Source organism: Malurus melanocephalus, unplaced genomic scaffold, assembly GCF_030028575.1.
Source record: "Malurus melanocephalus ecotype Western Australia unplaced genomic scaffold, MMel_1.1 scaffold_42, whole genome shotgun sequence".
NCBI classification, from domain to species: domain Eukaryota; kingdom Metazoa; phylum Chordata; class Aves; order Passeriformes; family Maluridae; genus Malurus; species Malurus melanocephalus.
Window position 1 is genome coordinate 558,466 of NW_026623274.1, and position 17,057 is coordinate 575,522.

At 40.6% G+C, this 17,057-nt stretch overlaps 1 protein-coding gene across 1 annotated transcript; it reads right to left on the reverse strand.

Annotated features, from left to right (window-relative positions):
- Nucleotides 1–6,647: 6,647 nt before the first annotated feature.
- On the reverse strand, nt 6,648–11,001 carry TMEM177 (transmembrane protein 177). Its single transcript, XM_057364763.1, has 2 exons — nt 10,968–11,001; nt 6,648–8,026 (listed from the first exon to the last, which is right to left on the reverse strand). The coding sequence occupies exon 2, from the start codon at nt 8,010–8,012 to the stop codon at nt 7,062–7,064; it is 951 nt and encodes a 316-aa protein (XP_057220746.1). The 5' UTR covers nt 8,013–8,026; nt 10,968–11,001; the 3' UTR covers nt 6,648–7,061.
- Nucleotides 11,002–17,057: the final 6,056 nt, after the last annotated feature.

Here is a 17,057-nt window from a genome sequence, read left to right on the forward strand (position 1 = left end):
AGTAAGAAAAAAGTTGAAAGAAATGTTTTTACAGTTCAATTTGCAACTGCTAAAGCATGACTTCAATTTTCAACACAAATTAGGTTCTGGCCAGAAAAGCAAGAAAAAACTTTCACCTTTTCACCTGCTTCATAGGTATAAAGCCAACATACACACACCAAGTTTTAATCCAGCCAACTGCAACTATACCACAGCTGTCTTCAATGTGATACAAGCAAACACTATTAAGATCTCTAAATTGTGATGGCAAAAATCTAGCTGAATTTGTAATTTCCATAAAATGATGGATTCAGTATTTCCTTTTATAAGGTGCTGCCATGCTTAATGAAAACTTCAACAAAATGTTTGTCTGGTTCCTGATTTGACTTTTTCAATATTCAGTATAGTATCTTTAGGTTAAGATGAAGAATATGGAAATCGAAGGGAAATAACTGTTAGGAGATGAAYGCAATTCTCCAAATTGCTGAAAAGAATATATATAAATAATAATCTTTGGGATCACTGGMTTTTATTTTCCTATGGCAACTTCTAACCATCATAGGCATATAATGAATGTCTGAACATTAAGAATTTATGTGTGCTGCCTTAGATGAGCATAATTCTCAACYATTATTAATGAGGAACTATAAAACACACTTCAAGTTTTATGCCTAAATTACATGAAGTTTCCAAAAACCATAAATACATCTGTCTATGGGTATCTACAGAGAATTATATAACAAGCTTTTAAAACATGGTCACTGAGGCAATGAAACTCATCCCAAAYGAGAAAAGATCTTACAAGGAAAAGTTTCCACAGAGTAATTCTTCCTCTGCTCTGTTTTCTAAAATATTTATATAGATGCCTTCAGTCTAGTCAGAAAATAAAGAATTTAAAAAATGGGAAAAAARGRGTTTTTTTCAAAAGCAGGCTYRTTATTTGCAACACAGCTTGGTCTTAATTTTCAGTCTTCCCTGAGAAATATAWCCAGTATTTAATTGTATAGTAATTCATTAAAGAATAAATATAGCTTTAAAATAGYAACACAGATTATAGTTTTATCTTTACTTCCACATATGTTAAATCTCTTCATAGTTAYGGTGGTGCAATTTACTAGCTTTCACTTCCAAAATTGCACTTCAGATTTTGATACCAYAAATTATGGCTTCAGTCAACCAATTCACATTGATATTGACAATCCCATTTGTGGTAATAGAACTCTGCAAAATTCCATTTTCTTTGTCAGGAAAAAAGTAGTAGCATGGACTTTTTGGATCAGAATCCCTGACAGAGCCAWTGTGGTATTGAACTGCCACTTGTTGCTTAGTGCAAGTTGGAGAGGGAACCAYCACCTTCAGTTTTCAACTGCTTTAAATCAGGAACTGATCCAGTGAAAGCTGCAGCGGCAGCGCAGTAACTACTTCCAGGGCAAAGGAGCGCTGAAGAGGAATGGGTGTGGGTAAGGGGCCTGAAGCAGAAGCTTTGTGTTACCTGGAGTACCTGGAACAGGCCTGKATATAGGGTGCYGGGAGRTGATGGAAAAGGTGGCTACTTGAGRATGCACTGAGCAGATAACCCAGAAATCAGACGCAATTGGTTATAGAAAAAATAGAAAGTATCTATTGCAATCCTTGTGCAGTAAATATCTCTGCAGCAACACCAAGGCTTAGAATATGTGAGGAACATGGAATTATTTTCCTTGGTTTTGCCTACACTTTCCTTCCTCATTTCAAACCCCTCATCCTTGCAAGAGTTATCCAAAATATTTTGTCAAAAGTGAGTAAATATTATTTTCAGCAGAGAAAACCCAACAGACACCTCTGCTTCTGCTCAGTGACAGGTGATTAAAACCCATCTATAAAGTCGTCAGTGTAATTGGGGCAATGCAAGGAATTTAAGAAGCCACTGTTCTCAAAGTCAGCACATGGATGTGCCTGAGCTAACTCAACACCAGTACAAGCAGGTAACAACACTACATCAATTATCATTTCTCAACTCACAACACCTCACCTAGCCAGAAGAATATGAAATGCCCTGCAATTTTCAGGAACAGGAAATAGTTTCTAAGGGCTTAAAGGGAATAGCAGCATCTTAAAAGTGACAGAGGCAAATTAAGATCAAGAGTRAACTGGGTGCCGTAGACAGCAAACAAGAAATATGTATTTTAAAAATGCTACATAGAAAATTTGAAAGTAACCTTACATTCTTTTCTTGTGGCAAAATAAGAAGGGTTTTAACCACAATGTCTATTTTTCATGTAGTCAAAAGCATTTTTTCCCTGAAAAAACATGTAGACTAAATGTAGTAAAACAAAGGAGAATTCAAGCTCCTGTGGTCTTCGGCTAGTAAGAACTGTAAGAACAAGCAGGAGGTGCAAATGAGAGTGCAAGCAGCGAGTGAGCACTTAAAAGTTCACAAACCTTGCTTGAGCAAGCGAAAGCATCTTGTAAGATGAGTCAGCAGGCAGAAGAGGCAATTAGAGAAAACAGAGCAAGGGGAAATGAACAGAGAATGAAGAAACAACAACATTCCCACTGGAAAATTTCCAGCGAGCAATAGAAACAAAGCTTCCAGAGGTCAGCAGGTCCACACTAAACCACTAAACAGTTACTGGATAAAAGTTGTTTGGACACTGCATTTCCTCTCTTCATGTTCACTCCCCAAGAACTGCTGGAACTGTGAACCTGGGATCAGGCTCACAATGTCTTATGTTTTCTAAATACTCTTAGTCAYCCTAATGAGATCTGCTGTTTTGCAAGATTTCGACAGTAGTTTTGCCACACACGAAGAGGACACAGCTTCATCTGTTACTCATTTATATTGAAAGAAGCTGTTAACACCTTGAATACATTAACAAGATAATGCTCCTTCAGACCAAACTAGCATATGATTCTGAGAAACCAGGTCAGGACTGGAAAAGGGACCAATTTTCCAGATGATGGAAGTTCAACCATGGCAGTAAAAAGAAAATAGAGGAAAGTTCTCCAGTTAGCATGATTTAGGGGACAATTATTATTGCAAAACAAGCACAGAGAAACACAAATTCTTCCTGCAGCATGTTCTAAGGTAGGGGTAAAAAAAAAAACATACACTTGGGCTGGCTGTATTTTTCAAAGTGCATTTTTGGACACAGAGTATTAAAGAGCACATTTTCTCTGAAGATTGGAGACCTGGATAGATTTTTGCAAACTTGGTCTTACTGAGGAGAGTAAAAACTTCCAACTCTAGAGACATTTCAGTGTTCATTTCTGGCTATGAAGCTTAAGAGTTTGGCTTGTACTATTCCAGATGGGAAAAACAGACTGGTTTCTAGCCAAATTTTAGTAATTTTCTCTCTCTATGGATTTAGCAGTTTGAGCAGCCTGAATATACTCACTTCAGCTTAACAAACCAATATATTCTCAGAGAAAAAGATGCCCAGCAAAATATCCATAAGCCATTTTTCCATGCCTGCAGTTGAATTTGTCTAACATATCAATTCCTGGAGAATAATTACATTGTTTTTCTGTGCTTAAGYCTGGTTTTGACAACAACCAAATTTCTCTCTTCCGGAAGGTGTCCTCCTTATTCCAAGATCTTAAGTTCTTCTGCTTGAAAGGCACTCTGCCTTTCAATAACATACACTTCCAACTGAGATGAATGAAATCAAGGAGGGACTGAAGGAGATTCCCCTCTCTCTGAATCTTCTGCTTCCTGTAAACTGCAAGAGAAGTTGGATACCCATAGCAGCTGATTCAGGAATTGCTGTAATCGGATGACTTCCACAGCTTGCTTGTCTTCAGGAAAACTGTCTAGCTCTCAATCTTGCACTTTTCTGACAACTTTATGGTTTTGAACATTAAACATGCTGAAGGTTTGTCCACAACAAGAAGCCACAATTTTTAGGATAAAGAAATACGTGAGCCAGGTCCTGGAGTACATTTCTTGCACTTCAGCAGGAATATTAAGCAAAGCACCTAGGTGACCCCCATCTCTTGCAGCATCAACCACTAAAGCTTTATGTAGTAGCAAGAATTACACTTATATAAAAAAGAAGTTACAAAGATAATTTTCTTTTCAGTTACCTAGAACATTCTGGATAATAACACAAATAAACCAGTCAAGCAAATTTCTCTTTAAACTAGATTTTGTCTACATTTAAACTAGCAGTCCATTTTGGTAATTTCCTACTCATACTTCTTCATCCTTTATTCACTTTACCAGACACAGAGCTTCATTTCTGTAGCTAGTATCCATTTTTATGTGAGCTTATTATTCCACTGACACCTCTACATTTATGGTTTCTAGGCTTAGACTTCTTTTATCCTCATCYCCTAGCAATTCCTTTTTGCTTAACATTTTTTGTTGCTTTTCTACACAAAAATTCATACAAAGTCTGCCTTGTCTGAGCACCAAATGACAAGCCAATTAATACTAAAAYAAGTTCTCCAAATGACTCAGATTTTCAGCTTCAGAGCTGGGGGAGGCTGTTCACTGATACTATTTACCAACTGATTTGTTTGTCCTCTTCTGGGCKACTGAGTGAATTTGATTTTCCATGTCAGACCATTCTTAATATGTTTTTTTTTTTTTCCATCTTTAATTCTGAGGTGCTCTCTTCTAGGTAACTGTCAGAACCAGCCCATTTCAAGGACCAGTATRTGGGATTCATGTTTGATTTCAGTGATAGTTTTATCTACAAAAAAACATTTGCAGTATAATAAAAGATTTTGCATCAGTATTGCCATGGCCATGTATTTGAGTTGTGCTATTCTTACTTGCCAAATAGCAYGGGTGATCTTGCAAGCGACAATTACCTGGCAACACACACACTACAGATCTATTCCAGGACAACCTGGACATTCCCATGTTCAGGGAAATCTCACTTAGCAGTTGTTGATTTCAAATCCAATTTTCCCTATATTGACAGTATGACACTATGCTTGACTACATAGAGATGGAGGTGTGTAAGCCCTTGGCAAGAATATCTCTTTGGAAAGAAAGRGCTAATACMAGCCAGCCCTTCCTAACCAACACCMTTGTGCCACAGCAAGTTCAAAGAAAGGTAAATGGGACACAGCWTTTATAGATACGTGGAGCTTCTCGGAGAATCCCACTGTAAGAGTCAAGWGAAGTGCACAACTGCAAAACCCATTAGCATCACTGGGGCTTTACAACCTGAGAATGTCAAATAACCACACTAGCTGCAGGCATCTTGATGAAAAGCAACAGTAAGCAGTGGTAGAAGACAAGTGGATTACCTTAATTTAATTTTAACTGCTAGTTGCTGTAAATCTCCAAGAGGGCCTTGATTTCCTCTCTGTACTCTTTATGTAGCAGCAGCTCCTTAAACCACATAAACCAAGTTTTCTCTAAGAATATTTCATGGACTTMAGGCTTGTCTGAAGGAGTAACAGGAGAATGAATTGAACTCAAAGGCTATATAAAGCAGGAATTGTATCCCAATCTTGAGTCACTATGACACTCCACAAATAAACTTCTGTGACAACTTATAATGGATTTACCTGCAAGACAAGTCAAATAAAAYTTAGCCCAAAGCTTTTAAAGACCCCTGCCTAGAGATAGTCTCTTTTTATTCCACAGACSAGGAAAATTTATCAAACTCTCTCACAAAGGACAAAAAAACAATAGCTTTATGCCCTAGAGCCAGAAAAGCACCAGAGAGGCATCTTATGATGTGATGAGACAAGGCCAAGTACAAGCAGTAGGCGATGTTTCAGAATCACATGGCACAGATTACTTCAGCAGAAACTCAAACATCTCACATGCACGGCTTCAGCAATGGAAAGCAACAGCAGTGCTTCAGCAGCTAAAATATCAACTTTATGTCACAGTGTGATTCAATAGGAAAGCAGAACTCAGTAATGCCTTGAGCAAATACAGGCATGACACTTCTTATTGTATCAGACAAASAAAGCACAAAGCCAAGGCAGAGAGGACACTCGGTAAATCTCTGACTGAGAAGACACAAAATAATACAAGTTCCCGGTAAGAATGATGACAGAGGGGAGCAGAACTACTCTGATGATGCCAGGGAAAGCTACTGGAACAGCAATAGAAACATAGAAAAGAGGAGACCGCAAAGTTTAAAATTACATAAAAGCTTCAAGGTAAGGCTACAGAAGAAAGTTTACTGCCCATGCACTAAAGACCTCTCCAGAAGATTAGAAATCCTGGGCAAAGCCTGGCCTGCCAGACAAAATCTTCTTAAGCTAGCRTCACGCAGGAGAATAATTTCCTTTGGCAACTCTTCATCGAAGACCTCACCAGTTTCTGCACCAAGTGCCAGACTTAAATCTCATACCTTGCCTTCACTGACATAATGGGTGACATCTTCATGTATTTTTAAATGAAACAAAAAACTATATCAAAGCAAACTGAAAAACCTCTTCTCAAYACGCTTATCCCACTTGTGAGAAAACAGCCAACCCAGGACAGTCCTGTTACATACTACCACTCCTGGGAAACATTCATGGGGACGGTGCAGTCACCATGTCCTGGAGAGAGAACTAGATTTAGGCAAATGATGCAGGTGCTGGTAATAATCTGTCTGTAGCGGAAGGAATTGCAGCATAACTAATGTGTCCTACACATGCTGATTGCAGCATAAGAATTTACACAGCACAAGAACTTGCATAGAACAGAAACACGGTTTCTTGGTACTTATGTAACCACATGATACAGACTGCCCAGTTTTTAAACATCTTTGTGTTGTTCCATAGGAGAAAAAGCAAACACCCCAGTTTAAATGATAATGATCCAAAACCCCTCAGCTGGACTTGCCCGTCTCAATTTGCCAGTCTGAAATGGGGCAGGAAGGCAGAGCAGCACAGCAGAACTTGCAGATCAGTGTCTGAAAAGTTTCCCTCCTCAGCAATCTTGTGATTTGAGATGCACGCAGAACTGAACACTTTAGAAGCAAGTCTTTAATATTTTAAGAGAGAATTCTTTATTCAGGGAATGTGCAGTAACTCCTCCCGAACTATATGCAAAAATAAATCCCAAAATTCTAATGAAGATACAGTAAGAAAAAAAAGCAGCACAGCGGTGTTCCAAAATACATAATTCACAAGTTTAAAATTCAAGCACTCCCATCTGATGCCTGGAGCTCTGTTAAAATATTAACAATCAAAGTTCTCCGGTAAGTGAGTGGGGTATACTTTATTCTGAACCAGTGCCTTGGGTAAAGGTTACCACTCGGGGCATACACTTTCATCCCTTGTTTGCCCATCAGACCACGAAAAATTCTGTTGCGGGACAAGATTTTATCATAAAATTCAAGGCCACCTCTGGCATAGTCTTTGGAAAGCATGGCTGCCTTCCTGTCAGCCCGGCAGTCCAGGTGATAGGTGACAGCGTCGGAAGAAACGCCATAGCAGAACAGTCCTCCCATGGCACTGACGAGGTTACAGAGGCCACGAAGGATCACAGGGCCCCTGGAAAACCCCAGCAGCAGGTTTAGAGCTCTGCCACAGAGAAACGTCCCAGCCAAGCAAGTCGGAGCCACAACTGCACTTGCTAAAGGGCTGCCATTCTGCAAATACACAACTTCTCTGGCAATGGCAAACTTCTGAGCTTCAAGTGAAAATGTGAGAGCTTCCTTCAAAGCAACGCCTTCACTGCTCTCCCAGTCTACTTCCTTGCCATTTATTACAACAATATGGTTGACTATTCCTTTTTTATCCTCAGCTGTGCTATCAAAGTTGGGTGGGATGCCCACCAAAGAGCCTGCGGGCAGCCAGGGAATTCCAGCACTCACAGGGTGGAAGCCAGAAGCTGCAAAGGCTCTGTAGGAGTCAGTGGACTTCACACCAGTATCCTGAAGGACATCCTGAAACACACCACAGAGCTTCTCTGAAAGCTTAGCTGGCTGMCCCTCTGACCAGCACTCGTGCAACAGTTTGAACGTCTGCTCAGGAAACACATGATAGGAAAGGTCAGTGCCAAGCAGTCCCAYGCAAGAAACGGCCAACACAGCGATCTTGTGCTTCTTTAACCACAGAGATGCCTTCCACAGGGACTGCACTGCCATAGTCAAATCCTAACCTGTTCATAACACAAAATCAGGAATTAAAGTGTGCATAGATAGGTTTGTTTTCTCTCTAGMACTAAAAAGAAACCAAAACCAGCCAAAGCAAAAAACATGAGAAGAAGAGCACAATAACCACAGAAACATTCTTTTACATTAATAAAGCACAAMACATATTTACAGAGGAAGAGATATGCAGTAATTTTTTGACCATGCACCACAGGATGATTGATATGAAGAATTAACTTCTCCTTTTCCTCCAGTAAATCAATTTACCACAATAAAGACAATACTAAAGCCACCACACTTCCTCCTCCACCAGCAATCAATACACACCCTGTATTTACCCTACACACTTGTCTAGTCCTKGCTAGCACTGTGCTACTTCCACTACATAGTCTATAGATACTGAGGTCAGAAAGAGCCAATAATTAGATCAGTGTATGCTAATCTCCTCTATAATACAGCTGCAAAAATTTTAATCAGTAACCTCAATACTAAATTCTGTAAGCTGAGTTTGACAACAACTTTCAAAACAGAATTACATTTTGATTTGAAAACTTTTAGGAGACAGAATTTTCTTTTAGGAGTTTGTTTTAATGGACAGTCAAGCTCACTTAAAAAAAAAAAACACAAACATAAAAACCAACCAACCAAAAACCAACAAAACCCAGGGGTTTTTTTTTCTAGGTAGTTTTTTTTCTTTTCTTTCAGATTTCAACTTCCAGGCAGTGATTCTAGCTTACTCAGCAAAAAGCTGTTTTTAGAAAACAGCATGCTTTCAGTAGCTACTTTTGAAAATTTGTCTCTGAAATAATTTCWCTGACAAATACTATGTTCAATCTAGTGCAGAAACTGGAACGGAAATTGTTTCAGGGCTTACGACTACATTGTGACTCTAAATAAGCAAACAAAATTAAAAACTTTCAAAGCTGCTAACTCCTWCAGTTCAAGAGTCCTGCTTCCCTTGGGAAGCATCGGTTCTTTTTATGATCCAAGCCCCATTATGTGCTCTGCCCAAGAAATCTCCAATCTCTTTTTTAAAAAATCCATTGGCTACAGAATTCCCCCCTAGAAAGATGCTGCTACGAAGATATAAAAGTGAATTAGGCACCTAAACCCAACAGAAATCAGTTAAAACTGGATGCCCCTCCTTCGATTTGCTGAGTCTCTTCTCTCAGGGCTTTAACACATGAGCTTCACAGAATCGTGCTGCAGCTGTTAAAGACATGAGTGTTTCCAGCTGTCCTCACAGGAAGCCGAGGTGGCAGAAGGAAATCGTGCTTTGATACAACAAGCAAAGTCTTAGTGTGGAGTACCATCAAAGGTGGGTCTCAGCTATGCTGCTGGGCTTTTCATGGCAGCAGCTGAAGCAGGGACATATGCTCTCTCCTTCCACATGTGCTGAACAAGAACTSCTCTCAGAGGGGCAGAGTGGACAACTGGGGTCTGTAACATCATCAAACAGMACTACATGACATGCCAGGATATACTAGTCATGATGAACAGCAAATGAGCATTAACCGCAGGGAGACAAAGAGAGATTAATTTAAAGGTGATGTTTAATGACATGCTATTAGTATTCCTTCCTATGAAGATCTTTCAGACTGTAATTCACCAGGGGAAGAATAATCTTGTTTAATGTTTATGCTGCACTGAGCACACGATGAGTGCTTAATAAAAAACATGATATATGTAAGCATACAATAATTTAATATGTATATTTTAGTATAAAAACTGGTGTTATTCTTACATTCAGCTGAAGACAGATGTTGTGAGTTGTTTGGCAGTATTTTTTTAAGAAAAACATGCTGAAGAAGTAAGAGCCTGGATGAAATCCATTTTCAGGAGAAAACCTCCTTCATAATAGAGCTAAAACCCAGAACATGGTAATATTAAACTCAAATGACCTCTTTGAAGTTTGCGACCTCTTGGCAAATCTGGTAGTTTAGATCTGATTGAAAAGGTCATGTCATTTACMGTGCAGAGGGCAGCACTTCTAAGGGGATGACTGTAGGGAGACGATCACTTGATCCTCATGTGAAGCTGAGGCAGGGATTTCCAGTTTTCTCCTGTCAGAGAATGCTCTCTCATTGGAGCTCACTAACATCTTTTTAAGATTAGAAACGCTGMAAGGAGAAAAGTCCCTCTTCAGCTTACATCCACATCCGTGTGGGTAAGGACAGACCACACTGAAAACTCTACTCTCCTTTATTGCATTATTAAATGAAAACTCCGTTCTCACACGATCAAATGTGATCTTGCACATTTAATGCAAGAGTAAGCAGGAAATGCCACAGAGTATTTGTTTTCTCMTAATAGTCACTACTCAGGAAAATAAAGAGGAAAATTGCCCTTGATACATTTCAGCATTTATGCTTTCAAACTTTCYCCAAGGTTCAGTGCAGATGCTCAGCTCCTGCAGATATCCCACTGCAGCCCTAACTGCGTATGGCATCGTTATTTTTATTCATAAATTTTGTGCAGTTYATGTATGAGGAAAGCAACCGGAAACTACAAGGCAATTTATATGGTCCATATCCTGCAAATTTAATCGTTCAGTTCCCATGAAGCCACCACCACGTTTAAACGGCGGCCTCCCCCAAATGCTGAAGGATTTTCTATCTCTGTGGTGTCAGGGGCAYTTAATTCTCAATGAACTCTGAGAACTGCAAATGCTAAAATTTGGATGGTGGATATCTAGGCAGGTTTGACCATAGTACGTGTGTATATTTTTGAATTTATTGCTATGTAATCGCACGTAGTCGAGGGGGAAAAGCCCAGCTTACGGCACGATGAGTAGAGGAACGCACCGCACGCCGAACCCGCCTCCAGGGCTCGCCTTGTCAGGAAAATTAAAAACATAGAAGAGGAGGATGGCAGAAATCCACCAGCGCAGGGCCCCGCTGAGGGAACCACCCGGTCCCCTCACCCTCACCGCGSCCGCCCCGCACCTACCGCGCGTCCCGGGCCGAGGCGGGGCTGCGGGCGGAAGGGGCGGTGCAGGGCGGGCAGCGGGAAATGGCGGGCGGGGGGAGCCAGGGAATCCTTCCCCTCACCGCCGGCCCGGTGCTGCTGCACTGCTGCAGCTTGAACCTGGCCTCGGGCGAACGGACCGAGGGAAAGATCCGACCCGCTGCCGACCCGTGCAGGCGAAGAGCAAGAGCCCACCCACACCCTCACACTCACCAACCCCTTCGAAAGGGCGGTCGCGGCCTGAGGCGGGGGCAGCCGCGCGATCTCCCTCAGTCGTAAATGAATTCTGTGCGCTTGTGTTCTATGCTGTAACTCCCACTGTTCCTCCTGCAAAATACTTTAACTCTGTATTATTAATAAAGCCCTCCCTACTGCAGGGCAGGAATGCTTGCCGGGAAGGCAGCAACTGGCAGAGCTGGCGTCCGTCATGAAGGATTTGTTTTCTCTGTCGTTCCTAATGGGAAAATAACACACGCGGGGATTTTTTATTTGCTTTGCAGTTACTGTTTGCTCAAAGCAGATGGCCAGTGTAGTTTTTCAATGAGCCCGTGTGGATTTGTTCCACACCCTGGGCACTCTGAAAGCCCTGGAAAGATGTGAAATGCAGAGGAGGTGSGTGGCAGAGCAGCAGCCTTTAGAAGCACTGCCATCCCAGGGCACAGCTCGGGGAAATCCAGCCTTGCCATGGGATGTGCAGTCCTTGCTTAACAAGCACACAGAATAGCTTTTGGACAGATTAGGATTTTATTTTGATAGGGGAGAGTAAAAGATTGAATTTGTCTCATTTATAGGAAGTTTGCATTGGTGCGGGATGATTGTTTTAAAGTGTCCTTTCACACCAGGCAGTCATAATAATTTTGCACCATCCAAATGGAAATGATGCTGGGTAGTGGGTTGAGAGGCAACAGGATAGAAATAAAAGCAAGCCATTGTTACTTTCTACTTATGATTAATTTTGACAGATCTTGCTTTCTTTGTAGCAGGCCCYGATCGAAGCATTTTTTTACTGGTAAAGGTTTAGTTCCCAGACATTTTAGCATGAAATTTGAGTTCATATGAAAGGATTAAATCATAAACTGAATACTTTGAGTATTTGAGTTCTCACTCAAATTCATGGGGTTTTTTAGGACTTTCATGAAAGAATCCTAATGAACATATCTATCCTATCTTTTTCCTACTAGATGATCTGCATTTTAGAAATGCTGGTGCTAAACAGGCCTGACTAGGCATAACCTGTTGTGAATAGAAGCTGSTAAGGACAACCTTGGTTTTAACTTCCAATAAACAGGCTGCTAATTGCTAAGAAAACATACTCCTTCATGACAGGGCACAGTTCTACCCTTAGGTTATGTTTTTATGCAATATGGCAAGGCAGATTAATAGTTTGCCGCCACCCAAAGGGAGAAGTCAGAGGACAGTTTCCACCTTTTTCACCTCTGTCTCCCTCTGAGCCCCTTATTTYTTGCCGGCTCTGTCATCCATCAGACCCTGTTGTACACCACTCTTACTTCACTATTAGCAGAAAACGTAGGAACACACAAAAAGGGGTTATTTTCTACTAGGTTATCAAGCTGAATGATGGCACCAAAAAGTCTGAGATGTGCCAAGGCTTCAAGAAAGTAAGAGGCAGCCAGAAAAAAAAAAGTCTTCCCTCTTAATATCAACAGAGAGCTGTTGTCRCCTTCAGTCCCAAGCCTCAGCATGGAGCTCCATCATCTGCCAAAACTTAAAATGTGTAAGTTGGCATTGACTTCATACTTGATGCAGATGTACAAAGAAGAAGTATATGTAGGTGATGATGGTCAACAGACTCCTGACTAACCAAAATACACAGTGTGATGAGCGCTTTTAAAAGCCTGAGAGTTGGCAAGATTTACTTATCTTGCTGGTGAATATGGAGGGAGGATTGGGTGGGTTTGTGAAGTCTGGCTTTCTGAGAGGTGCTTCTGCCTTCTGTACCAGCTGGTGACATCTAGAATTCAAGGGTTTCTTACACTAAACCTGTGGTTTCTTTTAAGAGATTTATAATAAATACGGCTGTGAAGAACAGAGACCCCAGCTTTACTAATCACCACGTTGGCACGATTCTGGTTTCAAGAAGTAGCTGTCACAACAAGTGAGGTGAAAGAAGAGCCAAGTGCACCCTGTTTCCGATGCACAAACACACCGGTGTTGTCCGGGATCCAGGGATATGAACCACTTTTAAATTAGCCTGCTAGGTGGTGCTATAGGACACGCTGTGCCTTATTCAGGAATATGTTCCAGTTCTCTCCGATGTTTCACCATAAATCGTGGAAGCGCCTACCATCATCTGCCTTTCTAACTTGCATTCTGTATGTATGAAGTCCTGTTGCTACATTAGGAAAAAATCTGGCATTTAAATACAGAACTGAAAATCATTGGTTTTGCTTAATGATTTGTGTGGTCTTGCAGTCTATTTTTCTAATTTTATGTGATTTCCAAAGTGGAAGCATGAATGTGGTCRATCAGTGAGTTTCCACCAGTCTAAGATATATACATGTTTCTCCTCGACATCTTCCTCTATGGATTCTATTTATCTGATTTATCTGCCCTTTTATGCAAGTTATTCYACAATCCATCTTCTTGACAGGTGCTTTAATGGATGGTAGTACGAACCTTGTAATTTTGGCACAAATGTATGCAACATTGCATSTCCCTGGTGCCAGATGGAAGAGACATCGCAGGAGCCTGGGGTTAAGAAAATGCACCTTGTGAGTATATGTTTGTAGAGTTACATTGATAGCAGGAGGAGAGAGCTATTAAAATGCAGGACAGGTCATCTGCCAGTTGCCTATGGAAGCAGTTATGAAACCAGGGAACTGGACAGTGTAGATATTTGGGAGTTTTACAAAATGGGAAGAGAGAGGTCTGATGAAGAATGGAGTAAATGTTAGAGGACAAAAAGATCCTGGAGTGACGTTTTGGCTGATCTGAGGAAGATCTTGTGAAAGAAGGGCATGACTTGTCAGCCTGCTGTTTGGTGCAGCTCCCTGGCCCACTTTTCAATATTGCTGAGTGTAGTGTTTCAGTAATGAAAGTGCAGAAGCAATGCAATGCTCTGAAGCAAAACATATGCCGAGAAAATAATCCGTACTAAGGTGACTTACAATGGTCTGTGCTGKAACTACTTCCAGCTCTGCAGAAAATGCATTGAAAACTGCTGTATTAAGTGACCTTTAACGTCCTTTACAGGTGCCAAAAGGTTGAGCCTGTTCATACTTAAATGGTCATCTTACTGAAAGGGAAGAAGAACTTGAGGCAAAATGGGCTTTCCAGCCTGTCACCCTGAGCAAGGTGCCAATCTCCAAATTGCAGCAAATAGCACAGTGAGAGTGGGATTGAAGTGTCATTGAGCAAAAGCATGAAGGTGCAGCTCTTCAGATCTCAGCAATTTCTGTTGCTGGAAAGGGAAGATATCAGCCAATGTTGATAATATACCTTTTCTCACTGTTCCTTTTACAGTTCCATCCTAAATGGAACATTCAYACTCACCAGCTGATGGGGAATACAAGTGCACATTTTCCCTTTGTGCCAAGATGTTGCTATGAATTCAGATAGTACAGGTTAGAACCCATATTTTCCTCTGCCTGTTGGGTGGACTGACAAGGTTTGTCTAAATGGCATTCTTATGCTGATAATCAAAGCCATATGTAAGAAGTAGTAGAAAAAAAAAGTTTCTTGTCTCCTTGTTAAACTTCTTCTATTGAAAAAGATGAACTATTCACAACTATTTTTCTTATTCCTGGAGTGTGTGCATATTCTTAAAGGTACATMCAAACCTTGTACTGCCCTCCCAAGATGGGTGATGTGGGCGAGTGTAATAAAGGATAAATATTCAGAGATGGGAAGAAAAGAGTGAATTCTATTTCTGGTCTCAAATCAAACCTTCAAACCCCAATATTCAAGAAGGATTGAAAAGATGACTAATTTTGTTGTTGGTATTGGCAGGTATATAGATCCCAGTAAAGCACAGAGTCTTTAGATGAGCTGGGGAGATAATTTTTTCCTAGAGTATTATAGCTTRGAACTAATCAGGGATGAAAAACTAGTGTTTTAGAAGGCAGCACAGAGGCTGCAAGTCATTTGGATGGCTACACAACTCTGTGGGACTGACTAATGTTTCCAGAGTCTTTGAAATATTCATCTGCTGATCCAGATCAGCCTAAACCTCAGACAAGCTCTTTGTGGCAGCAGACATGGAAAAGGGAAAATACGCAGGTTTTTATCTTTTTGCTATTGCATTTTCAGATCTGGGGGCTAACTGTATAAGCTCCCTCAGCCCTATCTGGATATACCAGAAGTTGATAAAGAGCAAACTCCCTGTGAAGTAAAAGAAAATCCTTCCCTCAAGCAGGACTCTTTTAAATATAATCATAAAAAAATCCTTTATCTGAATGTGCTTTATAATCTCTGATGAGCTAATAGATGCACATCCGCTTTGGGGATATGATTTAGGGACTAGCRATATTTGGGGATATTGTGGCACTAGATTGATGGTTGGACTAGATGATCATGAAGGTCTCTTCCAACCATGATGATTCTGTGATATGTGAACATGGGTGCCAGTGGAAAATCTGGGTACCTGCAGCAGACAGCTGAGAAGCAAAACCACTTCCAAATTCTGGTCAAATCAGTTCATGCTGAAGTCTGTGGTTCTGCAAGTAGCCTACTGCTGTTTAAAACTGCTTCAGGTCTATGCACGTTGGGTGCAGATAGACCCTGCACCACATTGCATTTTACAGTGCATTGGTTGTATTACATTGTCTAGGTGTATTACAAGACAGCATTGTGATGTCATTTGGTGAAATCAAAAGAAAACTCACAAACCTAAGTTCATTGTCTAGCCTGGGATTTCTTGGCAAGGCATGAGCCAAGCTTTTAACCAGGACAATTGTTCACTATAACTAATATAGCCTTCATTTTTAAGAGCTCTGGTCCTGCAATTAGCTAGCTTCTTTAAAAGGAAGGTAGCTATAGTTAATTAAGATGTCACATGTCTTCATAATATAGCTAATTAGCAGCATGTCCCTTCAGAGTTGAAAGAAGTGCGTCTTGGGAAGGGGATGCCAATTCTTAGAGGCAATGTTATAATATTTAACAGATTTAATCATACTGTCTAACCTTGGGAATATTGAAMTTACTGCAAAGGTAATGATATTTGACAGTACACAGAGATTGATTCAGTGAAACGGCCCCAATCAGCCTAGGTGGTCACTGAACATTGCTCCATAGTGAGAGAACTTCGCAAATGCTGTGAGCTTCCAAGGAGATCCTTATCACTGMAGATAAGGATAAATTTTCCTGTCTCATTAAAAGCTGTGGAAGCTACAAACAGAACATAGACTATTCTAACAAACAGTACATCCTACTGTAGCAACAGACCAGAGATTCTGCTCTGCCTCAAGTCAGTTGAAAAGACATCCCAGTTCTARGGAAGAGCTATCAACAGAAATAACAGAATTAAATTATGAGAAAATGCACGATGAATGTTAAAGTGAGATCTCTTTGGAACATTGGATTCCTATTAATTCAATCTGTTGAAGACTTGCCTTGTTCAGTGTTATTACTAAAGCTGAGATCCACAGCTTTACTGTCTCTCATGCTTATAATAGTAATAAAAGACACATCCTGTTAATGCAGGAATCATTTTCTTTGCCACTGGAAATCTGGCATTTTCTTTATGTTACCCTATTGATAGCRAGTTTACCCTGTGCTTTGCTGGGGAGCTGGAGACTCAGGCCAAATCTCTTGAGTTTCTAATACAAGGATAAAATCTACCTGGCTATAGTTTTTTTCTCCACTCTCAAGGTAGCATCTAGTTTTTTTTCTCAGTCACAGATCTTACTTAATATTTAAGAAAAGGTCATCATGAGAAGATGAGACCATGTATAGCTGTAACACACAGCTTTTTTCTTGGACAGCATGCTTATCAGGAGAAAAATAACAGCTTCTGAGTGGGAGCTGATCAAGCCTTACAGAGAGTGTTGTGAAGCAGAGAGCAGCTACAGTAAACCAAAGCTGCTCTCCATGAACCAACTCCTCTGTCAAACC